At 53.1% G+C, this 25,849-nt stretch overlaps 1 protein-coding gene across 1 annotated transcript; it reads left to right on the forward strand.

Annotated features, from left to right (window-relative positions):
* Positions 1–19,908: 19,908 nt before the first annotated feature.
* Positions 19,909–21,312, forward strand: LOC117086999 (actin-related protein T2-like). Its single transcript, XM_033216728.1, has one exon. The coding sequence runs from the start codon at positions 20,103–20,105 to the stop codon at positions 21,231–21,233; it is 1,131 nt and encodes a 376-aa protein (XP_033072619.1). The 5' UTR covers positions 19,909–20,102; the 3' UTR covers positions 21,234–21,312.
* The last annotated feature ends 4,537 nt before the right edge of the window (positions 21,313–25,849 follow it).

Raw genomic sequence — 25,849 nt, forward strand, 5'->3', positions numbered from 1 at the left:
AATGTGAGAAGGGCATGAGATTGTGGAGGAGTCAGGCGTGGACTTACATAGTTTAAATGTATGGCCCCACCCAAATCTCATGTTGAAATGTAATCCCAAGTCTTGGAGGTGGGGCCTGGTGGGTGGTGATTGGGTCATGGAGGAGGATCCCTCATGAATGCCTTGGGCCATCCCTTTGGTGATGAGTGAGCTCTTGCTTTGAGTTCATATGAGATCTGGTAATTTAAGAGTGTGTGGCACCCCTCTAGGCCCTCACTCGCTCCTGCTTTCACCACATGCCATGCCTGCTCCCAATTTGCCTTCCGCCATGATTGTAAAGTTTCCTGAGGTCTTCCTAGAAACTGAGCAGATGCCAGCACCATGCTTGCTGTAAAGCCTGTAGAACCATGAATCAGTTAAACTTCTTTTCTTTATAAATTACCCAGTCTTGGGTATTTCTTTATAGCAATGCAAGAACGGCCTAAGACACCCAGTTAAATTTGAATTTCAGATGAACAAGGAGAAATATGCTGCATAGGCATGTCCCACGGAATCAGGCAAGCCCATTTGGGGCAGGCTCAGGATTATGCACCAGACTGGCTCTCTGCTCGCCCGCATTTCCTGGTTCCTATGCAGGTGGGCGTGGCCATGTGCCTCGTCCTGACTGATGAGGTGTGAGCAGAAGTGACATGTGTCACTTAAGCAGAGGTAGTATCCTCCCACATCTGTCTCATGGACTACACTATGGTGCCCATCCCCTGGGCTCTGAGTGACCGCGTGGAGCCAAGTATGCAGACTCAGCATGTGGAAGAGGTATGTCCTGGCCCAGCCTTCCATGCCCACCTCCTGTGGGATGACGGAGCTGTACCAGCTGCTCTACAGCTGTTGTTGGCAGAATCCCTCAAGAGAAAGGTAATCATTGACTGCTCACATAGGAGGCCCAGAGCACGGCGCCCCTGGGCAAGAAAGTAGGGGATGATGCAAAGCTCCAACAGGCAATGCCAGCTCCTTGGAGCGGCTCAGCTTGACCCACGTGTGGCTCTTCCTCCGAGCAGGGTTCTTTCATCCCCTCCAACAGAACGGCCACATCATCTGTCACAGAGTCCCCAAACATGCCCCTGTGGAGCTGCATCCCCCTCTGGAGGTGGAAGCATGGTCCCTGGAAATGGCAGAACCTCAGAAGCTGGGTGGGGAGCCTGAAATGTCTCTTTCTGCCACTTGATAAGGCCAATGTTGGGTTTGTTTCTAAATAAATCATCCCCACCTCCTAAAATCCTAAATCTGTTGACAGTTGCCCAGAACCTGAAAATACAAGCCTGACACAGACAGGCTTTCCACTGAGATATCTCTGGGGGAGAGACACTGAGCTGCAATGTGAGGCTGAGACCTGCTTATGTGGGGAGCCAACCTTCTCAACTGCTCAAAGCCAATGAACCCCCAGCCTCCACTTCTCCCCAAAGGCTCTCCAAGGCCTCCATCATCCAAGCTGGGAGTGAAGTCTGAGACTAGCAGTTGCCTTTGTGGTACCTTCCACTCAAAGGCCCTGCGGGTCCTCTTAAAAAGAATAACAGCCAGCAAGAGGGAAAGTTCATAATTTCTAAAAGGTGAGTTGGCAAGTGTGGTTTTCTCTCTGTGGACAGAGGACAGTGGGGGATCATAGGGAAAACTGGCTGAAGAAGGGGATCTGTGGGGCTCAGAGCACCCTAGGGCCACCTCAGAGCAGAACTGGGGAAGGGTAGTGCATTTGTCTGTTTTCATGCTGCTAGTAAAGACATACCTGAGACTGGATGACTTAAAAAGAAAAGGGGCCAGGCGTGGTGGCTCACGCCTATAATCCCAGCACTTTCGGAAGCAGAGGAAGGCAGATCACCTGAACTCAGGAGTTCAAGAGCAGCCTGGCCAACATGGTGAAACCCCACCTCTACTAAAAACACAAAAATTAACTGGGCTTGGTGGCACATGCTTATAATCTCAGCCACTTGGGAGGCTGAGGCAGGAGAATTGCTTGAACCCAGGAGGCAGAGGCTGCGGTGAGCTGAGATCACGCCACTGCACCCCAACCTGGGCGACAGAGAGAGACTCTTTCAAAAAAAAAAAAAAAGAAAACAAAGAAAAGAAAAGGAGGTTTAATGGACTCACAGTTCCACATGTCCACATGACTGGAAAGCCTCACAATCATGGCAGAAGGCAAAGGAAGAGAAAGTCACATCTTACATGATGGCAGGCAAGAGAGAGCATGCGTAGGGGAACTCCCCTTTTTAAAACCTTCAGATCTCGTGAGACTTATTCACTATCACGAGAACAGCACAGGAAAGACCCGCCCCCATGATTCAATTACCTCCCACCAGGTCCCTCCCATGACACGTGGGAATTATGGGAACTACAATTCAAAATGAGATGGCCATGAATTTTGAATTCATCTGGGTAAATACCAAGGAATGCACTTACTGGGTGGTATGGCAAGAGTATGCTTTGTTTTGTAAGAAACTGCCAGACTGGCCGGGTGCAGTGGCTTACGCCTGTAATCCCAGCACTTTGGGAGGCTGAGGCCGGCGGATCACGAGGTCGGGAGATCGAGACCATCCTGGCTAACATGGTGAAACCCCGTCTCTACTAAAATGCAAAAAATTAGCCAGGCATGGCGGCGGGCACCTGTAGTCCCAGCTACTTGAGAGACTGAGGCAGGAGAATGGCGTGAACCCGGGAGGTGGAGCTTGCAGTGAGCCGAGATTGCACCACTGCACTCCAGCCTGGGCGACTGAGTGAGACTCCATCTCAAAAAAAAAAAAAAAAAAGAAACTGCCAGACTGTCTTCCAAAGTAGCTGCACATTTCCACCAGCAATGAGGGAGAGTTTTGCATTTCCTCCAGCAATGAGGGAGAGTTCCTGTTCTCCACATCCTCACAAGCCTTTGATGTGATCAGTGTTCTGTTTGCAGCATTCTCCTGGGTCTGTATTAGTGTCTCATTATTGTTGTGATTTTGTTGTGAGACAGGGTCTCACTATGTTGCCCAGGCTCATCTCAAACTTTCAGGCTCAAGCGAGCCTCCTGTGTCAGCCTTCCAAAGTGCTGGGATTACAGGCGTGAGCCACTGTGCCCAGCCTCCATTTCCTTGTGAATTTCTGAGGGTATTTTATAGAAAAAACTTGTAGATATGGAATTGCTAGTCCACAGTGGTATATGATATCGAGCATGTGTTCATATGCTTGTTTTCCATCTGTATGTATTTTTGGTGAGGTGACTGTTCAGATTGCTCATTTAAAATTGCTTCCTGACTGGGTGCAGTGGCTCACACCTGTAATCCCAGCACTTTGGAGGCTGAGGTGGGTGGATCACTTGAAGTCAGGAGTTTGAGACCAGCCTGGCCAACATGGTGAAACCTCATCTCTACTGAAAATACAAAATTATCCGGGCGTGGTGGTACACACGTGTAGTCCCAGCTACTCGGGAGGCTGAGGCAGGAGAATCACTTGAACCCAGGAGGCGGAGGTTGCAGTGAGCCAAGATCTTGCCATCCAGCCTGGGCGACAAGAGCAAAATTCTGTCTTTAAAAAATAAAAATAAAAAATAAAATTATGTTTTCTTGTCATTGAGTTTCAAGAGTTCTCTGTATACGCTAGGTAATATTTCTTTATTAGATATGTGCAAGTATTTCCTCCCAATCTATGGCTCATCTTCTCATTGTCTTGACATCTTGATATTGTCCTTTACAGAACAGAAGTTTTTCATTTTAACGACGTTGAACTTATCAGTAATTGCTACTGTGAGGAGCTGAGGGTCTAGCGGCGGGGTGCGCCGAGGAGCTGAGGGTCTAGTGGCGGGGTCTGCTGAGGAGCTGAGGGTCTAGTGGCGGGGTCCATGTGTTTCTTGTGAGGACATAGCACTCACAGAACCATTGGAGGTTGGGACCATTCAGGAGGGAGGAAGTCACCTGCCCAGACGGAGGCGTGACATCCAGGGTGGCTGCCCAGAGAAGCTTGGTTGGGTATTAGAGTGTCTGTCTGGGAGTCTGGGATACTTGTTGGGTATTGGGGCACAGAGGGAGTGGAGCGGACTTTGTCCATGGCTTTAGGCCTCACCCCTCGAGGCAGGCAGGGCTGTCCCTGGGTGGGGTTCCCACTCCATGAGCCTGTGTCTGGATTTCAGATGTCGAAAATGCTGAGGCAAAGCTCAGGGGTCTCCCGGGGCAGCTTGTGGATATCGCGTGCAAGGTGTGCCAGGCCTACCTGGGGCAGCTGGAGCATGAGGACATCGACACGTTGGCGGACGCTGTGGAGGACCTCACCGAGGCCGAGTGGGAGGACCTGACACAGCCGTACTACTCCCTCGTTCAGTAAGACTTGCACAGGCCCCCAGCACGTGTCGGAGCCGTGAGTGCGGACTGCAGGAGCTTCCGGGGCAGTGCATTGGGTCACCTGTCTGGGCATTACCTGTGGAGTATTAAGTGTTGGGATGCCTGTCCTGGCACTGGGACTCCTGTCTGGATGTCTGGGATACTTGCTGGGTATTGGGGTATCTATCTGGATCTTGGGGCTTCTGTCTGGATGTCTGGGATGCTTGTTGGGTATTGGGGTGTGTGCCTGGATCTTGAAGGATGCCTTACAGGTGTCGGGATGCCCAGGCGCTCTGTTGCCTGTCCCACCAGGCCCCTGATGACTGTCGAGAGGATGATACCCCTTCAGGGGGCCTTTAGGGAGTAGCATTGTCTTGCGTATCTTCAAAATCCAGAGGGTATGATGTCATTTGAGCCCCCCACAGCCTGAGACAGGCAGGTGGGGTTTGTCTGTTTCGCAGCTGGGGCACCTGCCTCACTCTTGGCATTGGTGAGTAACTGGCAGAGGTGTGCCTGGGCCCAGAGCTCCTGGCAGCTGGCGAGTGACTGGCAGAGGTGTGCCAGGCTGCTGGACCCTGGCCTTCCTGCCCCTGCTGAGTGCCCAGTTCTTCCTGGGGCCAGGGGTTCTGCACTCCCTTGGCAGTGGCCACCAGAGAGAGGAGCTGGGCGGGGGTGGGCCTGGCCCCCCCGGAGCATGAGCAGCTGCCGGCCAATAGGAGAGTCAGGAAAGTGACTTGATTCAGAGGGTCTGCAGCAGCTTCATGCTTCATCCCAGGGTGGTGGTGATTCTTTTGTTTCTTTCTTCTTCTTGTGAATTAATCAAGTATTTTTCTTTTCCTTGTATTGAGGGATTACATAACTACAGCTAAGGGCACGCAGTGTATAATCATATTTGTACATATGGACGAAATTTTGCTTACGTGTCCACCTGCGTAGCCACAGCCCACTTGAGACAGAAGACGTTTCCAGTCCCCTGTCAGCTCCTGTTAACCTTTCTTGGGAGAACCCCCACAGGGGTCACACCTATTCTGACTCCTGCAACCATGAACCAGTTTTGTTTTCAGATTTCACATTTGGGGAACAGTCTGTGCTCTCTCGTATATGACTTCTTTCACCCAATATGAAATCGGTGAGGTCCATCCACGCTGGCACATGTAAGATCCGAGAGGTCCGTCCATGCTGATACATGTGAGGTCCATGAGGTCCATCCATGCTGATACATGTGAGGTCCATCCACGCTGGCACATTGAGGTCTGTGAGGTCCGTCCACACTGATACACGTGGGGTTAGGGAGGTCCGTCCACGCTGGCACACATGAGGTCTGTGAGGTCCGTCCACACTGATACACGTGGGGGTCTGTGAGGTCCGTCCACGCTGGCACACATGAGATCTATGAGGTCCCTCCAAGCTGGCACGTGTGAGATCTATGAGGTCCATCCACACTGATACACGTGAAGTCTGTGAGATCTGTTCATACTGGCACACTTGAGGTCCATGAGGTCTGTGAGGTCCGTCCATGCTGATACACGTGAGGTCAGTGAGGTCCATCCACGCTGGCACATCTATAGTTACGAGTTTTGTTCCTTTTGAAGGTAATGTCTTGTCCTCTGGATGCTTCAGGATATTCTCTGTCTTTGGTTTTCAGCAGTTTGATTATAACGCTTCTACAAGTAGTTTCTTTGTATTTCTCCTGGTTGAGGTTTGTGGGGCATTTTGATCTGTGGGTTGGAATTTTTCCTCAAATTTAGAATACTCTAGGCCATTATTTCCTGGATGTTCCTTCTGCCCTGTTCTCTCTCTCTTCTCTCCTTCTGGAGCTCCAGTTACGTAAGTGTTAGTGCTGGGATTACAGGCATAAGCCACTGCACCCAGCCTAAATCTGTAATTTAAAAACTTTCCTACAAAGGAGGATCCAAGGCCATAATGGTTTCACTAGTTAGTTAAATTTAATTAATTCATTAATTAAAATTGATTCCAATAACACACAAATGCTTTCAAGTAACAGAGAAGGAGAGAACATTTTCTAATCATTTTATGAGGCCAGAAAAGCCTGATACCAAACCTTGAAAAAAGTAAAATAACAAACAAGTATAGGCCAGTATTTCTCATAATTACATATATACAAAACTTTAACCAAAATATTTAATGAAACCAGTGAAATGTGAATGAAATAATACATCAGAACCAAATGGGCTTTATTCCAAGAATGCAAGGTTGGTTTAACATTGAAAAGTTAATCAGTGAATTTTATTACATTTTCAGAATGGAAAAGAAAAGCTGTAAGATCATCTCAATAGGCAAAAAAAAAAAAATCACCTCAAGAGGCAAAAATTGATGTAACTTAATACCTGTCCTTGTAAATTTGTTTAGCCAACTTGGAAATGAAAAAACTCTTCTTTTTTTTGAAATAGGGTCTCACTCTATCCACCTAGGCTGGAGTGCAGTGGCACAATCAGCTCACTGCAACCTGAAACTCCTGTGTTCAAGCAATCTTTCCAACTCAGCTTCTGAAGTAGCTGGGACTCCAGGCACATGCCACAATACTGGCTATTTTTAAAATTTTTTTTGTAGAGACGGGGTGTTGCTATATTGCCCAGGCTTGTCTTGAACTCTTGGCCTCAAGAAATCCTGCTTTGGCCTCCCAAAGTGCCAGGATTACAGGCGTGTCTGACTACACACAGCCGGATCTTTTCATTCGAAAGTTTAAGAGTCCAACAGCTAATATATTTCTTAGTGGTTATATACTATTGAGAGTGTTCTCCTTGAAATCAGAATGAGACAAAGTTGCTCACCATCAGACTTCTGTTCAGCATAGACTGAATGGTCTGACTAGTTTAATAGTACAGGAAAAAAAAGTAAGGCATAAAGATCAGAAAGGAAGAAATAAACTTCTTATTTGTAGGTGATATGATTGATCATATAGAAAATTTAATATTTAAATAATTTAAATAAATGGTAATGTATTAAAATTAAGTGAAATCAGCAAGGTCACTGGGTACAAAGTTAATATACGAGACTCCATCATATTTCTATGTTCTAGCAACAAACTGTGAAATGAAATTCTAAAAACACAATACACTAACATCAAATAACAACAAACCTCTAGAAATAAATATAGCAAAATACATTGAAGACCCTAAATTGAAAGTTATGAAGCTAAAGTGACAGTAAATACCTAATAAACGTGTGTGTGTGTATGTGTGTGTGTGTGTATAACATGTTAATGACTTAGAAGACCTAGTACTGTAGACATGTTTGCTTTTCTCAGACTAATCAATAGAGTCAATGTAATCCCAGCCAGAATCCTGAGAGGTATTTCTTTTGCAGGGTGGGGAGGAGGCAGGAGGAATTAATGAACTGATTTACGTAGAAATGTGAATGATTTGGCCGGGCGCGGTGGCTCAAGCCTGTAATCCTAGCACTTTGGGAGGCCGAGACGGGCGGATCACGAGGTCAGGAGATCGAGACCATCCTGACTAACACGGTGAAACCCCGTCTCTACAAAAAACTACAAAAAACTAGCCGGGCGAGGTGGCGGCGCCTGTAGTCCCAGCTACTTGGGAGGCTGAGGCAGGAGAATGGCGTGAACCCGGGAGGCGGAGCTTGCAGTGAGCTGAGATCCGGCCACAGCACTCCAGCCTGGGTGACAGCGCGAGACTCCGTCTCAAAAAAAAAAAGAAATATGAATGATTTAAGAAAAGCCAAAACAGACTTGATAAAGAAAACCAAGATTAGAGGACTTGTGCTCCAAATTTCAAGACTTACTCTAGATTTACAATAGTGAAGATGTGGTATTGGGATAGGATCAGTGTAACAGAATAGAGTCTCAAGATAGATCCTCCCATCTGTGGTCACTGCATTTGAGATCATTAGGGGAAGGTTGGTCTTTTCACTAAATGGTGCTCCAGCAGTAGTCAGCCATATGAAAAAAAATGTACCTTGAATTCTGCTTCACAAATACACAAAAATTAGTTTGATATGTCATGTGATATATGAAAGGCTTTTAAAAATGGGAACGCCTTTTTTAAAAGGGGCCAGGTGCTGTGGCTCACGCCTGTAATCCCAGCACTTTGGGAGGCCGAGGCGGGCAGATCACGAGATCAGGAGATCAAGACCAGCCTGGCCAATATGGTGAAACCCGTCTCTACTAAAAACACAAAAATTAGCTGGGTGCAGTGGTACATAACTGTAGTCCCAGCTACTCAGGAGGCTGAGGCAGAAGAATCTCTTGAACCCAGGAGGCAGAGAGGTTGCAGTGAGCTGAGATGGTGTCACTGCACTCCAGCCTGGGGCAACAGAGTAAGACTCTGTCTCAAAAAAAAAAAAAAAAAAAAAAAAAGAGTAAAAACTGACATCACCAAGTGTTTGCCAATGTGTGGAGCAGCTGGAACTCTAGACACGGCTAGGGGAGTGTAAATTGGCACAACTCATTTAGAAAAGTCTTTGACAGTTTCTTATATGTTTAGGCATCTACGTACCCAATGACCCAGATAATCCATTCCGAGGTATTTATGCAGGAGAAATGGAAACATGTGTCCTCAGAAGGACTTCATTGCTGATGACCCAAATCTGGAAATTGCCAAACTGTGTTCAAGAAGGAGGGGCTGAGCCATGCTACAGTGTGGATGACTCTCATGGTTCTGTCAAAAGAAGCCAGACACAGGCAGGGCACGGTGGCTCACGCCTGTAATCCCAGCACTCTAGGAGGCCAAGGCAGGGGGATCACCTGAGGTCAGGAGTTCGAGACCAGCCTTGCCAAAATGGTGAAATCCGCCTATACTGAAAATACAAAAACTAGCCGAGCATGGTGGCTCATGCCTGTAATCGCAGCTGCTTGGGAGGCTGAGGCAGGAAAATCACTTTAATTGGGAGTTGGAGGTTGCAGTGAGCCGAGATCATGCCACTGCACTCAAGCCTGGGTGACAGAGCGAGACTCCGTCAAAAAGAAAAGAAAAAGAAAAGAAAAGAAGAAAAGAAAAGAAGAAAGAAAGAAAGAAAGAGAGAAAGAGAGAAAGAGAGAGAGAAAGAAAAGAAAAGAAAAGAAAAGTAAAAAGAAAGGAAAAGAAAAGAAGCCAGACACAAAGGAGCACATTGTGTGGTTTCATTGACAAAAAGTTCAGGAGCAGGCCAGCACCGTCTGCAGTGATAGTCAGCCTGGTAACTGGTCTCTGCTGCCTGTTGAGGAGCTGAGGCGTTCCTGTCTCGATCTGGGTGGCGTGCATACGAGCGTACATGGACGTACACACTGTGCAACTTGACTTGTTTCGAGTATGGCAGGGTGCACCCCACTGTGTTTTCTTAAACCTGATTTAAAAGGAAGACCCAGGGGTGACCACCAGCTGGCAGCATCGGACCCCCGCAAGTCCCCGTGGCGGACACATCCCAAACCACGTCAGGAGGGTGTGCGTGCAGGGGAGCTTCCCAGCTGCTGCGGAGGGGATCTCTCTGGGAGTCCCCGGTGCCTTGCCTCGGGCCGTCAGTCTTCACCTACTGGGCTCAGCTGGGATCCCTGGCAGGTGTGCCCCGGGATCAGGACCCAGAGAGCCCTGGCTGTGGCCCCTGGTCGCCGTCAGCATCTGGAGGCCTGTGCTTGTTCTCTGACGAGTTTGGGGTGTGCATCTCATAGTTCCTGGACCTTGCCAGCTCCTGTATGATGCTCCGCTGGGCTCCTGAGTGGCTCTGTCCCTCACTGCTCGCAACCTTCTCCCCACAAAGCAGGGGCAACACAGTGACGCGTGCATTTGTGGGGAGGGTGGTCCTGCCCAAATACCACCTCCCAATGTGAGGGCTGTCACAGGCTCGGGGCTGGGCTGTGCTGGGAGGCTGTGAGGGATTCCTTCCCACAGCTCATCCTCCTGAGTGAGTCACTGTAGCCCCGTGTCACTGGGAGCTTGCTGGTATCCTGGGCGACCTTGGCCGTGACCAGCATGGTGGACGTCATGGGTGACACACCCTGTTTAGACCTCAATAGTTTGGGGCTGGCCTGTGCCGCACAGACAGGGATGTTTCATGGTCGTGGGGGGCTGGCTGCTTCCGGTTTGCTCCAAGTCCTCATCACAGTCCTGTTGCCATCCTGGGGTCAGGAGTGTGCGGCGCTCACTACAGAGGAGACGTGGCAGCCAGTGAGAGCCGGGAGGTGCCCCTGCCTGAGATCACCTTCAGTCCTTCCCCGGAAGGGGCTTGTCACCACAGGGGCTCTCACCCAGGCCCCCCCCCCCGACCACAGCTCCACAGTGGTGGGGCCCCTCCCCTGTTGTCAGGGACACTCCAGCCTTACTTCTCCCTTCAAGCTGCCCCCAGCAGGTGGGAATGGAACCCTGATGTCCTGTGTCCTCAGGGGCTTTGCCTCCCCATGCCAGCCCAGGCTGGCTGTAAGAGTCATGGCTGGTGTCCTTGGAGCCCCGCTGGCCCCCACTCCTGCACCAAGGCCACCTTGTCAGGATGTCATGGGGTCCACACTGGGTCTTCACAGCCCTGAGTTTGCCCATGCAGGATGGGTCCAGCGGACCCTGGGGCAGCTGCTGGTACTGGCATGGCTTCCCCCCACCATCCGGGCAGCAGGAGTGCACCCCAGAGCTCTAAAAGCCACTCAAACAGCTCTAGTGCACCCTTGAATTCTAAAAGCCACTCAAACAGCTCTAGTGCACCCCCGAGTTCTAAAAGCCACTCAAACAGCTCTAGTGCACCCTCTCCTTATTCCCTGTGGTTATGATGACTTCTTGAGTCTAGCTGGTGACTGCAAAGGGTCTTGAGTCAGACTGACCTTGAGCTCACAGGATGTGGCACTGGCAGCTGGCAGGGATGCAGGATGTCTGCACAGGCCAGCCGCTTTCCTACCAGGGATTGGTCCCAGGCACCACCAACCACAGGTGAAACCTGGGAATGGCTGTGTCCGCCTCTGGCCTCTGTCTCCCACATTTCCACCATGGCTACACCTCCTGCCCCGTGCCTCCCACCGTTTCCACCCAGGCAGGGTGCTGCTTGGGGACTGTGGCCGGCTCCAACCCACACACTGGGGTCCCCCGTGTCTTAACACAGCCCTTGTCTGGAGGAGCCTCACAGGGCTGTGTTTTCAGGTGTCCATACTGTTGGCAGAACTTCCTGGGCCGACCCGCAGCCCTTTCCCGCCAGGTCAGCCCCAGACCATCCTAGAGCCGAGTGCCTGCTTGGTGGGTGAGGTGGGACCCAGGCCTCCAAGTCTCATGCACTTTCTGGATCTTGCTTTGTAGTGGCGATGCTTTCATCTCCGATTCAAGAAATTACTTTTTGCAGTGCCAGGGTCTGCTGGATCAAATCACGTCCGTGAACCCTCAGACGGACATCGACGGGTTCCAGAACATCTGGATTATAAAGCCTGCGGCCAAGTCCCAGGGCCGAGGTGAGTCCCCTGGTGCGGGTGCTCCCTGCATCGAGTTCATCACATTCATCTGGGTGAGATAAGTCCCCTGGTGTGGGTGCTCCCTGCACCGAGTTCATAGCCACCAATGCCTGCACTTGATGCCAGGGGCCGCGAGTGAGGGGCAGTCTCAGGCCCACAACGCCACAGGGAAGGAAGGGTGGGAGCAGAACGCCGAGGCAGGCATGGGGGTCAGGACTCCGGCATTGGGGCAGACCTGGAGGCATGTTCACAGCGTGTGTTCCAATCACAAGGCTGGATCTGGATTGACGGGTTAATCAGGATTTCCTCCTCTGTATTCACAAACTGGTCTACGCTCTTCTTTTTATTGTTTTTATTATTATTATTTTTTTGAAACTGAGTCTCAATCTGTTGTCCAGGCTGGAGTGGCATGATCTCGGCTCACTGCAGCCTCCACCTTCCAGGTTTAAGCGATTCTCCTGCCTCAGCCTCCCGAGTAGCTGGGACTACAGGTGCCCACCACACCCAGCTAAGTTTTTGTATTTTTAGTAGAGATGGAGTTTCACTATGTTGCCCAGGCTGGTCTTGAACTCCTGACCTCAAATGATTCACCTGCGTCGGCTTCCCAAAGTGCTGGGATTACAGGCTTGAGCCACTATGCCCATCCTCCTGGCTCCCTTTTAAAAGTATCTCTGTCCCTGCCCCTTCACTGATCTCTGTGTCCCCTCTGGAGTCCCAGAGGCTGGTTCTGTTGGGGGAGAGCCTGGGGGAGACTGGCACTGGCTTCAGCCTCATCCATGAGTGCTAAGCCTTCCCTGTCCCAGGTACCCCCACCAGCAATGCTGCCTGCTGGCCCTGAATACAGCCAATGCAGGTCTCAGGGCCAAGCTGCAACCCTGCCCCAGGGCTCAGGAGCTCAGTCCCGCTGCACAGTGGCTGGGCATGCTGGGTTGAGCGGTGGCCTCTTGCAGACATAGTGTGCATGGACCGTGTGGAGGAGATCCTGGAGCTGGCGGCTGCAGACCACCCTCTTCCCAGGGACAACAAGTGGATGGTCCAGAAGTACATTGAGACGCCACTGCTCATCTATGACACCAAGTTCGACATCAGACAGTGGTTCCTCATCACGGATTGGAACCCCCGACCATCTGGTTCTATAAGGAGAGTTACCTGCAGTTCTCAACACAGCGCTTCTCCCTGGACATCCGAGTCCCACACTCACCACCACAGTCCCATGCTGTGGACGTGGTTCCAGCCTGTGGTCAGAGCCTGCCCTGCCCCACGGCCACCACGATGCCGCATCCTGAGTCTCCCCAAAGGGGAAAGCCCAGTTCCCCTTGAAAGTCATAATACAAATGCGAGCAGAGCTCTCCGGAGGGAGGTGGGCATGGGCAGGGTCTGTTCTCATCCCTCGGGCCCCATATGCCTGTGGCCCTGCCCAGCCAGCCTCAAGCTTGCTCCAGCCTCACCTGCCATGGACGGGGCAGAGGAGAGGCCTGGCTCCCACACCCACCACCACATGCGTGCCCAGAGCAAAAGGTTTCCGAATCCGGAGGAATGAGGCGGCCCTGTGCGCTGACGCCACCCTGTCCCAGGCAGGTGAGCAAAGGCACTGCCCAGCCTCTAGACTTTGTGTCCCTGCAACTTGGTCCTCCTGCCACCCTCCTGCCTCTGTTTCTCCTGGCAGAGGTACCTGGCAGCTTGGCAGTGTCTGGGGTCACTCTCCTCCTCCCCTGCACCAGGGTTGGATGCTCCCCCCGGCCCTGCAGTGAGGCACTGAGTCCTGGCCAGGGGAAGCGCCGAGCCCCTGCATTGGAAAATAACAACAGTACTCATAATGCTGGTGACTGAGCAGAGCTCACCTGAGGATGTGCACACGCATGAGCGCTTTGGGGTTGCACTGGCCCTCGAGCTTTGGCGACCTTGCCCATGAGCCTCACTCCAGGCCCCTGCATGGAGAGCTGAAGAGGGCCAGTCCCACGTGGACTGAACGTTCCCCTGCAGAGTCCTCTGTGAAGCCATTTAACACCCAGCGTAGTGGGGTCAGGAGATGGGGCCTTTGGGAGGTGATTAGAGTCCTTGTGAGAAGAGAATGAGACCAGAGTCCCTTCCCTCTCTGCCACTGAGGACGCAGTCAGAGACGACCCTCACAGACCCCGCAGTGCTGGCACCTGATCGCAAACTCCCAGGCTCAGAACTGTGAGAGGTCAGCAGCCTCTGTTGAAGTCCCCAGGCTGAGGATGCCCTCAGCGGCAGCAACCCGTCTGTGGGCACCACGCAGAGCTGTCTACTAGCAACTGTCTGTGTGTGGATGACGCCACTGAGATGTGGGCTTGGGCCCCAGGGCTTAGCCCACCCACATGGCTGACACCTACCAGACACCCCACAAGGGAGATGGTCCTGGGGTCTGCATTTTCCAGCCCAGGCTGCAGTCGGGGAGCAAGTCACCGAGCCCTGGAAGCTGCTGCAGGGAGGGCCCTTGTCTTTTTAGCATCTAGAACCCAGTATTCCCAAACCTCCATCTCAGGTTCCTGCCACACCTGTCCCAGGTGCCAGGCCACCTCTGCACCCAGTGTGTGCCTAGGTGGGACTTATCCCCTGACCAGGGAAGCTGAAGACCCCACTCCCGCTAGACCACACCTGCTGGCCACTGATTGGTTGAGGCTCTGGGCACCACAGAAGGAAAGAAGAGAGGGAGGGAGGAGAAATGAGAGGAAGGAGGGAGGGAGGAGAGAGGAAGGGGAGAGGAAAGAGAGAGGAAGGGAAAGAGGGAAGAAGGAGAGAGGAAGGTAAGGAGGGAGGGAGAAGAGAGGAAAGGAAGCAGGTAGGAGAGAGGAAAGTAGGGAGGGAGGGAGGAAAGAGAGAGGAAGAGAAAGAAGGAGGGAGGAGAGGGGAAGGGAATGAGGAAGGGAGGGGAGAAGAAGGGAATGAAGGAGGGAGGGGAGAGGAAAGAGGGAGGGAGGAGAGAGGAAAGGAAGGAGGGAGGAATGAGAGAGGAAGGGAAGGAAGGAGGGATGGAGGAGGGAGGAAGGAGAGAGGAAAGGAAGGAGGGAGGGAAGGAGGAGGGAGGAGGGAGAAAGGGAAGGAGGGGGAAGGAGAGAAGAAAGGAAGGAGGGAGGAAGGAGATAGGAAGGGAAGGAGGGAGGGAGGAGGGAGGGTGGGAATGAGGGAGGGAGGAAGGGAAGGAGAGAAGGAAGAAAGAAGTGAGGAAAGAAGGAGGGAGGGGAGGGCAAATGGAGGAAGGAGGATGGGAACAGGGGAGGGAGAGAAGGAGGAAGGAAGGAGGGAAGGAGATAAGTAGGAAGGAAGAAAGGAAAAAGGAGGAAGAAAGAAAGGGAAGGAAGGAGGGAAGGAGATAAGTAGGAAGGAAGAAAGGAAAAAGGAGGAAGAAAGAAAGGGAAGGAAGGAGGGAGGAGGAGGGAGGAGGAGGGTGGGAGGGAGAAAGGAGAGAGGAAGGGAACGAAGGTGGGAGAGAGGAAGGGAAGGAGGGAGGGGAGAGGAAGGGCAGGAGGAAGGAGGGAGGAGGGAGGGAGGAGGGAGGGAGAAGGGAGGAAGCGAGGAGGAGAGGGAGGGAGGTGGGAGGGGGAGCCAGGAGAGCGTGGGAGGCGGGCTGCATGAAGTATGACTGGAAGGATGGATGCTGGGTGGGTGGCCGCGTGGATAGATGGATGGAGGGACTCGGATTCCATCTCAGGGACTCACAAGGACTGAGCTGCCGGGAGAATGCTGGGGCTTGGGCCCTTCTGCGGTGACGGGCAGAGAGGTGGGGGAGCATCCGCACTGGGTCCTGCTGCGACCGCCTGTGGGCCCTAGGCTCCCCACACCCTCCTCACTCTTTCGAGGACAGTGTGCCTCCTGCCATCTAAGAGTCGCCCTGTTCCTTCACTGCCGACACCGGCATGGAACCCGCAGCCAGCAGGATCTGGCCACCAGATGTGGGCCAGCACTAATGAGCCCCGTCCACTGGTCAATAATTGGCTGAGGCTCTGGCCACCAGGGACAGATGGAAGCAGGGACAATGGGGCCGACAGAGAGCCCCTTGCCCAGGGTTTGGGTGACCCAGGCACCCTGAGCCAGGCTGGTGGGGACAGGGGGTGCCCAGCAGATACAAGGCTACCCACTCCAAGCTCAGATGCCTGGCAGCTTCCCAGGGACACCCATGTCCGTCACCTCCAGCTGCAGTCTCGGGGCCCTTCCCCAGGGATGGGAGGTGGGTGGGGGGTGCTGGGGGAGTGGGAGGGGGCTATGCTGGGCGTGACGACTCCAGCAGAAGGAAGAATGAGGCTTTCTGTGTAGGACGAAATGATGGCCCCAGAATCATCTCAGGATGAGCCCTGCCCTGGAGGGGGGGTGGCGGTGCGGCCAGCTTGCCCATAAACTTGTTCAAGCGATTTATGAGGCTTGGTCAGCGTGGGTGGGGGCGGGCCAAGGCGGAACTGTGGCCTCTAATTGGAGCAGGGGAAGGAGGACGTCCTTGTGTTAATAACAACCTTCACCACCAACGCTCCCCTTGAGCTCCAAGTCCACTCAGCTACTGGGGTTTCTGTCCAGTTGGATATCAAACCCCTCCAGGTGACAAGGACCCCTGTGGGTCTCACACAGGCACCTCCAGGAGGTGTAGACCCAAGTAGTTAGAGGGTCGAAGACGTTTCCTTATGGACGGCGAGCACGGCATCTCCCACCACTGCCAGGAGGAGGCCAAAGTTCCCAGGCACCTGAGAACTGAGAACCACAGGGAGGAGCTCCTGCCCCGGGGCAGTTGGAAACCAGTACAAGGTCACGTAGGCCGTGGCTCATAAACCCACTGGATCTTCTCAGTGGCCACGTGGTGCCAGCCCCAGACAGTTGCCAGGCCTCCTTGGTGGGGGATCTTCAGGGTCCTTCCTGCTTCTTCTGGCTCTGCCCAATGGCGGACAATCTTCAGCCCAGTGAGACACCGAGCAGCTAGGACAGAAGCGCCTGCCTAGTCAATGGCCGGGCCTTGAGCCGGGCCTTGCCCCTGAGGTTCTTGGCTCCAACAGCAAACCCAGATATGACGGTGATGGAACCAGCCTCGCTCCGGGTGTCCAAGAATCCTGATGGTAACTGGAGCAAGACCACCCTGCCTGCAAATTGCTTCTCCCAAATAGACAAACAGCAACGTGGTGGGCTTCACAGGGCCTGCTCTGCCGGGCACGTGGCACCCTGGCCACGATCATCTGAGTTACCAGGATGGGTCAGGCCACCAGACCCAGGGCCAAGGGCACCACTTCTCCCAGGCTCAGCAGGGAGAGAAAACATTTAGGGGAAAAGGATCTGGCCAGTGCTGCCTGTGCCCTGGCTTTCCCAGCTGTGTACTTGGGGGTATGCCCTTATCTCCTCCAAAGCGGGGACTGGCGGGGTCATGGAAGGACCGAGAAGAGCTGGAAACAGGTGGAAAGGCCCAGACCTAAGCAGAGGCTGGGGAAGCAGCTGGGCCGGGGAGGGCGGAGACAGGGGCCTGTGTGTTTTTGCAGGACGTGCACAAGGGTAAGAGGCTGTGCCAGGGACGCTGTGACTGTGTCTTGTGACAGTAACAGGGGACAGAGGAACGGAGAAGCCCCACAACACCCCACCAGGAGCTCAGCAGCCCGGGCTTAGTGGATCTGTCTCCTCCTCTGTCCTGTCTGCAAATGCCCAAGATCCCAGCCCACCCAGGGCCACCTCAACGTGTCTCTGTGCCTGACCCAAGAGCCCTCCCCACCCAGCATTGTCACCACCTCCCACTGTGGCCACCAGCAGAGCCAGAATCTAGAAAGCGTCAGAGCACGTTCCTCCCAGCTCCGCTCAGGTGACACTGAGGCACTTCCAGCCACACCTGAGAAGCGAGGATGCAGACCCTCTGTGACGGCTGCAGGCTGGAACCCCAAGACACATCAGCCAGCCAGGGAACGCTCCCCAAAACGTAAGACTCGAAACCTTAGCAATCCGCGCAGTTGATGGTGGATCTGGGCTGTACAGAGCCAGGGTCTGAGACAACACAGCAGGCTTGGTCGTCCCAGCCTTGGGGGCCCTTCCCAGGCCGAGACCACCTCTACAAGGTAGAGGGGGCTCAGCCGGGGGCTGTGGGCAGAGGGCTCAGCCGGTGGGGGCACATGCCCTCCCTGAGTGACACTCTGTCACCCTCCTGGGTAAACCTGGTGTCCATCTGGGGCCATCTCTGGCAGCATCGGCTGATGTTGAGCCATTGCTCCGCAGGGCATGTGACGGAGGGAGTCCTTGTTCCTCTGCAGGGCCAGGAGAGAGCCACCCAGATCCTGTCCCAGGGCTTCAAAGGGCCAACCTTGTGGACAGCCACACCTCTGCCAGGACAACACCGGCTATGCAGGTCGGCAGGGATGGGCCCACTTGTATGTCCCAGGACTGGTGCCTGTGGTCTCCCAGTTCAGCATGGAGGGAACTCTTCCCGTGCAGGGTGGTCCCTCTGTTGTGAGTGTGGCTGCACAGTAGAACCAGAAAGGCATCGGAGGACAACTCACCTTGCAGCCTGGGATGTGCCTGGAAGATGGCATTCGAGGGGGCACCCTCTGCCCAAGCACGCTATCAAACAGGAACAGGGTTGGGATGGTGCCTGCCCCTGTCCCAGGACATTCTCCCCGTCCCCCAGCATTGGCCAGGCCTCAGGTGACCTTCAGCAGGACCTGCGGGGTGACCTTGATGTGGGCAGGGAGGAGCTCCTGGGCCTGGGCCAGCAGGTTGCGAAGGAGGCCTCAGGGCCCTAGGCCATGCCCATGGGTCAGTGCCTCCGTCCACACCTACCACCTCGGGGAGCCTGGACGTCTCTGAGACAACTGCAAGCAAGCTGTGTGGTGGCTGCCACAGTTTCCAGAGAAATGGAGATTGAAAAGCCACACCCGCCCTGGCATGCATTTGACTCAGTTTCCCTCTGGGGGGTGCCCTCTAGGAAAATCTTTCAATAATCAAGTTTTTATTGACTCCCGCCCAGGGATCAGTGGTGCCCACAAAACCATGTATCAACAAGACACATCTACACCACACATCAACGAGTGTACAACGCATGTCTACACCACCCATCTATCCCATGCATAAACCTTGTGTTTACACCACTTACCTGTACCACGTGCCTAGACTGCCCATCTACAACGTGTGTCTACACCACCATGGGTTTAATGCCTGCTGCTGGGTCAGCAGGGCAGGCAGGACACACAGAGGGGGGGCCACCAGCAGGAACTGAGGGGCTCCAGGAGGGGAGTGACCCCGGGAGGCATCCTCTGGGAGAACTTTGGGAGACCAAGCTAGCCTGCAGGGTAATTATGGATATGACAGGAGAGAGAGAATAAACCTCATATTCTCCAAGGCCACCTCCACCCTCTTCAAGAAAAAAGTGAAGCTGGTTCCCAGATTGGATCCCCTCCCACTTTCTCCCCAAGCAGAAGACCAAGTGGGGGTCTGAGTGCCGGGCATACACTGTTGTGGGTCCTCTCATCGTCTGGAGCTGCTGCCCTTGGCCTGGCCCAGTGCCTCCTTCCTGGTCCTGCTCAGACCTTGACCCTTAATGGCCTGGTCATCTCTGAGCGTTCCTCTGTGGCTGTGGCCTGACTGGGTGGCAGCTCGTAGACACAGAGAGGTGGCACAGGCTGCAATCCAGGCTGCCCATGTGAAACCAATGGACCATATCTTTGGGGCTGTTGGGGTTCCCAACTCTGTGGCTGCTGGACTTTCTTGCGTGCCAGCACTTCAGAGTCTGCAGAGAGGAATGAGGGGCCCTGGCCTCAAGCCAGAGCAGAGATGTATTCCTGGACAAAGGGCCAGCCCAGAGGGCTTTGAATAGGGTCCACCCAGTGGGACAGACAGCCGGGACTAATGGGATGGAGGGAGGAGAAATCCCTGAGAGCTTCCTGGAGGAGTCACTATTCAAAAGCACATTCTAAGTGCCTGTTGGGACAGAACTGCTTACAACACCTCTCCCACCTGGTGCTTGGTTCTCCCCCTTAGCACAGGGAAGTATTGTCACCCCAGAGGTTGCAGCTCAGCGGCCAGAGAAGCTGGTTTTCTGGGGTGCACCCAGGTTGGGCTGCTTCTCCACTCTAAAGCTAAGTCTCTGCCTCAGCCCACAGGCTTGTCCAGCACCACCCTAGGATGCACTTGCCTCCCTCTCTTGAGCACCTCACCCTGTGGGGGATGGGGGACTCAGAGCCCCACCCCCAGGGCCACTGAGGCTCAGGACAATCGTTGCCTTGGCTGGATTGTTACCTAGGAGGCAGCCCCATAGAAGAGGCCTCAGCAGGCCGGGGCCACCTGAAGGGAGAGCAGACCTGAGCCTGAGGATGGAGGGCTCTCTGGTGCGGTGCTAGCTCTGCCTTGAGACACCCCGAGATCCCCTATTGCATCACAAAGTGGCCCTGGAGGGCTGGTCTTTATTTTGATGAGGCTGAGAAGGGAAGGCTGCGAGCATGTTTAATCCGCACGCGTTAGACTCCCCCGCTGTGATTTTCGACCATGGCTCGGGGCTCTGCAAAGCGGGCCTGTCCGGGGAGTTTGGACCCCGGCACATCATCAGCTCCATCGTGGGGCACCTGAAATTCCAGGCGCCCTCAGCAGGGGCCAACCAGAAGTACTTTGTTGGGGAGGAGGCCCTGTACAAGCTCGAGGCCCTGCAGCTGCACTCCCCCATCGAGCGTGGCCTGATCACAGGGTGGGATGACATGGAGAGACTCTGGAAGCATCTCTTTGAGTGGGAGCTGGGCGTGAAACCCAGCAACCAGCCTTTGCTCGCGACAGAACCCTCCCTGAACCCCAGGGAGAACCGAGAGAAGATGGCGGAAGTCATGTTTGAGAAATTTGGCGTGCCCGCTTTCTACCTGTCGGACCAGGCGGTGCTGGCTCTCTACGCCTTGGCCTGCGTCACGGGCCTGGTGGTGGACAGCGGGGATGGGGTCACCTGCACTGTCCCCATCTTCGAGGGTTACTTCCTGCCTCACGCAGTCACCAAGCTCCACGTGGCGGGCAGGGACATCACAGAGCTCCTCACGCAGCTGCTCCTGGCCAGCGGCCACACCTTCTCCTGCGAGCTGGACAAGGGCCTGGTGGACGACATAAAAAAAAAGCTGTGCTACGTGGCCTTGGAGCCCGAGAAGGAGCTTTCCCGGAGGCCGGAGGAGGTCCTGAGGGAGTACAAGCTGCCCGACGGGAACATCCTCAGCCTTGGGGACCCGCTGCACCAGGCGCCCGAGGCCCTGTTCACGCCCCAGCAGCTGGGCTGCCAGAGCCCCGGGCTCTCACATATGGTCTCTAGCAGCATCACCAAGTGTGATGCCGACATCCAGAAGATCCTCTTTGGGGAGATCGTGCTGTCGGGGGGGACTACCCTGTTCCACGGGCTGGATGACCGGCTTCTCAAGGAGCTGGAGCAGCTGGCCTCCAAGGACACTCCCATCAAGATCACGGCTCCCCCCGACCGGTGGTTCTCCACCTGGATTGGAGCCTCCATCGTCACCTCTCTGAGTAGCTTCAAGCAGATGTGGGTCACCGCCGCAGACTTCCAGGAGTTTGGGAGCTCCGTGGTGCAGAGGAGATGCTTCTGAAGGCCGTTTCTCGTGGGGCACAGTTGGGGGTGAACCTGAGCCCCAGCTTTGGGAGGATGTTCAATAAAGGACAGATACCGGAGCACCTGTGGCCGCCTCCACTCGGTTCCTTCTTGGGGGCAACAGAGTCATTTCTGGCCCTGGTGGGGAATCTGTGAAGTGGCTTGGTCCACACCCACTCCCCTTTGCTTCCTCCCAAGACAGCCCGGGCTGAGTCCAGCTGTTCCATCTGCAGTTTGTAGGAAAGTAGAGCTCCGGACCTCAGGCGAGTAGGGCACTGGAGTCTGCATTCTCAACAAGGGTCTTAGGTGGGCCGAGAGAGTCGGCAGGGAGGGTGGGGACTAGTGGGTGCACCTGGTTCTGAGGGCTCAGCAAGAAACCCCTACGTGTGTGGGCCCTTAGCTAGCATGCCAGGGCCTGGGCTCTGCTCGTGGGAGGCCGGGTGGCTGAACAAGGTGGAGGTGTCATTCTCAGCAGATAGGAACAGACGGGAACAGAAGTCACCGTTTGTTTAGGGCCTTCTAAACTCAGGGGTCCTGCTCCCAAAGGAAGTACAAAGAATCAACACTTTTGCTTAGTGAGTGTGATTCTTCTGTTTGTTTTTACTTTCAAGGATGTTTATAGCATCGTTGTTTGGGGGCAGAATGCCGGAAACAGAGTTAATGGCCATCACCAACGTTAGCGGTTGAGTAAATTATGCATGGAGGGAATTTTTCCACATTGATGTGGTGGAACTAACCCAAAATATTATTGGGAGAGAAGTGGAAAATACAGATAACTCTTTTCACATGGTCCTTCCCTTGGTTTTTTGGAAAAGAAACAGCGCCCCTCCCCCACGTCTTTACCTATGTCCGCAGGTTTGTACGGACCCACGCCTGTGTTCTATGTGGTTACATGTGTTCTATGCATGCACTGTGGGTTCCAGCATGTCGCCAGGGGAAGAGGGAGGGAGAGGCAATGCAGGCGGAAAGAAGAAAGGAAAAAAAAAGGGCTCAGGAAATTCAGCCTGAATGAAACAAACCCATTTACCTGAAATGTGCGTGTCTTTCAATCTTTACAAGGTGTATCTTTTTCCATCATTTCACTTTCAACCGACCTATGCTGTGTCGGAAGTGAGCATGGGGCTGGTCTGAAGACAGTGTATAGCTGGGTCATTTGCTCATCCACCCTACCAGTCTCTGCCTTTCAATTGGTGTATTTGGTCCATTTACCTGGTAGCCCATCGATATGCAGAATCTCAAGTCTGCCATCTGACCACTCTCTGCTGTGTCTTCTGCTTCTCATTCCTGTTTCTCTTTTCTTACCTCCCTCTGGGTTACTGGAACATGTTTCAGGATTGTGTGTTGATTTATTTAGCATGCTTAGAGTATCTTACTTTTGTAGGTTTCTTAGTGGTCACCCTGGGTATTATGCCGTATATGCAGGGATGTATATGACGTCACGAGCTACAGGCATTGACGTGGTACCACTAGATGGAAACGTGAAACCTTCTTCTATCCAGGACCTTACTCCCCTCACCTCTAAAACACAGTTGTCTTGTCTGCTGTGTGTGCACTGAATGCAACACCAGAGGGGCCTGAAATTTTTCCTTCAACCATCAGAAATGATTTAAGAAGCTCGTCATATCGAATCTATTGACCCCTAATCTGGGGTTCCTTGTCCTGTCTGAAGCCCAAGACTCATTTTGCTGTTATTCCTCCTGTGTTTAGGGAGCTTCCTGCAGCCATTCTGCAAGGAAAGGACGCTGGCAACAGAATCTTTGCCTTCCTTCAACTGAGGTGACTTAATTTCTCCCTCATCCCTGAAGGCTGTGTCCACTGCACGTGGAATCTGCAGGTCACAGTTTCCTTTCAGCTCTTGGGCTCCTCAGTTGCCTGGTTTCAGATCAGGCATCCTCTGTTATTTGCTGGTTTCAGATCAGGCATCTTCTGTCACTCGCTGGGCTCCCCAGATCATGGGTCACGTCTCTGTGGCTGCTTCAGAGTTTTCACTGTCTCTAGATTTCAGAAGTTTAATTTTCATGCGCCTTGGGGTGGATTTCTTTGGGCTTATCCCTTCACCTTTTCCCACCTCACGAATGCTGGGGGTTCACCTCCCTGCAGGGAGCCCACTGACCCTAAAGGTCAGGCTGAAGTGGTGGCGATGAGACTGGCTCACACCACCTGGCTCAGCCTCACTGCTGCTGCTGGGGGCGGTGGGGTGGGGTGGGGGGTGGAGGGAGGTGGGGATAGGATGGGGGTGAGATGGGTAGGGAGGGGGATAGAGTGGGGTGAGGTGTAGAGGTAATGTAGGGGTGGGATGGGGTGGGAGCGAGGTGGGGGTAGGGTGTTAGATCAATTCCCCACCCTTCCCACTGAAATGCAAAGGTGGGGTGAGGTGTTTTCATTGGTGTTGGGCTGGAGTAAGGCAAGTATTTCCAAAAAGCTATTCTTCTGGGTCACCCTGCTCCCAGTGGGAACAGGCTTTTCTGGGAACTTTTTGTGTCTGTGCCCGTTGGAGATTTGGGTCGGAGGCTTCTGAGCACTCTGTTAGGTATGTGTGGGAGACAGGAAGCCTGAGAGTCCCAGTCCCAAGGTCCCTGGGCAACCTGCCCCCCTTCCACCTCCCAGTCTTTCTATGTGTGTTTGCTGTGTTATATCCAGCCTTTTAAGGGAGGACCTGGGAGGAATGGGGTCCTTGAATGAGGTTTTTATCTCTTTCCATAGAACCTGAAAGTTACAAGGAAATGTAGTGAGGTCTTCTGGCCTCCACCATCAAAGACCCTGTCAGGGTCACTCCAGTCTACAGGTGAGAATGTCAAGGCTCAGAACCTATGACTTTCTAAGGCCACACAGGGAATTGAGAGCAGAGCTCAGTCCAGAGTCCCAGACCACGGCTCTTTCTTCTTTGTATACTCCTTCTAGACTCTTCTCCACTCTAGATGGTCCCCATGTTACTAATAAATTACACCATAAATAAAACAGAACTAAAAGAAAACTCCCTTTTTCTATTCAAGATACCCTGCTTCTCTTCTTATGGTGGCTTCTGCTACTGTTGCTTTTGCTATGGTGGTAGGAATGTGATGGTTGTGGTGATGATGGCAGTGATGTTGGTGGTGGTGGTGATAATGGTGATGGTGGTGATGACGGTAATGATGATGATGGTGACGGTGATAATGATGGTAATGACATGGTGGTGGTGATCATGATGATGGTGAGGATGGTGGTGGTGATGATGGTAATGGTGATGATGATGGTGGTGGTGGTGATGGTGGTGATGGTGATGATGGTGATGATGACAATAATGATGATGGTGGTGATGGTGATGGAGGTGATGATGGTAACGGTGATGATGATGGTGGTGGTGATGATGGTGGTGATGATGGTGATGATGACAATAATGATGATGGTGGTGATGATGATGGTGATGGAGGTGATGATGGTGATGGTGGTGATGGTGATGATGATGGTGATGATGGTGGTGATGACAATGAGGGTAATGGTGGTGATGGTGACGATGATGGTAATGACATGATGTAGTGATCATGATGATGGTGAGGAAGGTGGTGGCAATGATGGTGATGGTGATGGAGGTGATGATGGTGATGGTGGTGATGGTGATGATGATGATGGTGATGATGGTGGTGATGATGGTAATCACATGGTGGTGGTGATCACGATGATGGTGAGGATGGTGGTGGTGATGATGGTAATGGCGATGATTATGATGACGGTGGTGGTGGTGGTGGTGATGATGGTGATGGTGATGATGGTGATGGTGGTGATGATGATGGTGATGATGGTGGTGATGGCAATGAGGGTAATGATGGTGATGGTGACGATGATGGTAATGACATGATGTGGTGATCATGATGATGGTGAGGAAGGTGGTGGCGATGATGGTGATGGTGATGGAGGTGATGATGATGGTGATGGTGATGATGGTGATAATGATGTTGGTAATGACGGTGATGATGATGGTGATGGTGGCGTTGATGGTAATGATGGTGATGATGGTGATGGTAATGACATGGTGGTGGTGATTATGATGATGGTGAGGATGGTGGTGGTGTTGATGGTGCTGATGACAGTGATGGTGACAATAGTAATGATGATGATGATGGTGGTAATGATGGTGATGATGACCACAATCAAGATGACTGTGGTGATAATGGTGGTGAAAATAGTGATGGTGGTTTTCTGACCTCTAGTTCTTCAGAACTATGTTCTTCCTGGGGCATTGCAGTGAATAGATGGTAAGCAGTCCCCCAAGGCCCTGACGGAGTTTCTAGAAAGAGCATTGTAACCCAGCTGGCTTTTAACTGTGGCTTCCTTGAGAGGGGTGGAAGGTCCAGAGCATGTCAAGCAGACGAGGCTGCTGCTAGCAAGGGAGGAGAATTGGGAGGAACTGTGAGGTCAACCTTTGCATCTGAGGCTTGACCCTGCTTCAGCCTGGAGGTGTCCAAAGTGAAGGGCCAAGGCCAGGGGATGGGAGCTGGCTTGAGCCCGTTTCCCTATCTGGAACATACATATTCCCATGCCCAGACTCTGTCAGGGGCCTCCACGAGCCCCAATCAGCTCTTTGCTTTGGTCTTAAACAAGATCTTTCTGTGAAGTGCCATTTGGATGCTGTCCTCT

This window comes from Trachypithecus francoisi, unplaced genomic scaffold (genome assembly GCF_009764315.1).
Source record: "Trachypithecus francoisi isolate TF-2019V2 unplaced genomic scaffold, Tfra_2.0 Contig00605, whole genome shotgun sequence".
NCBI classification, from domain to species: Eukaryota; Metazoa; Chordata; class Mammalia; order Primates; family Cercopithecidae; genus Trachypithecus; species Trachypithecus francoisi.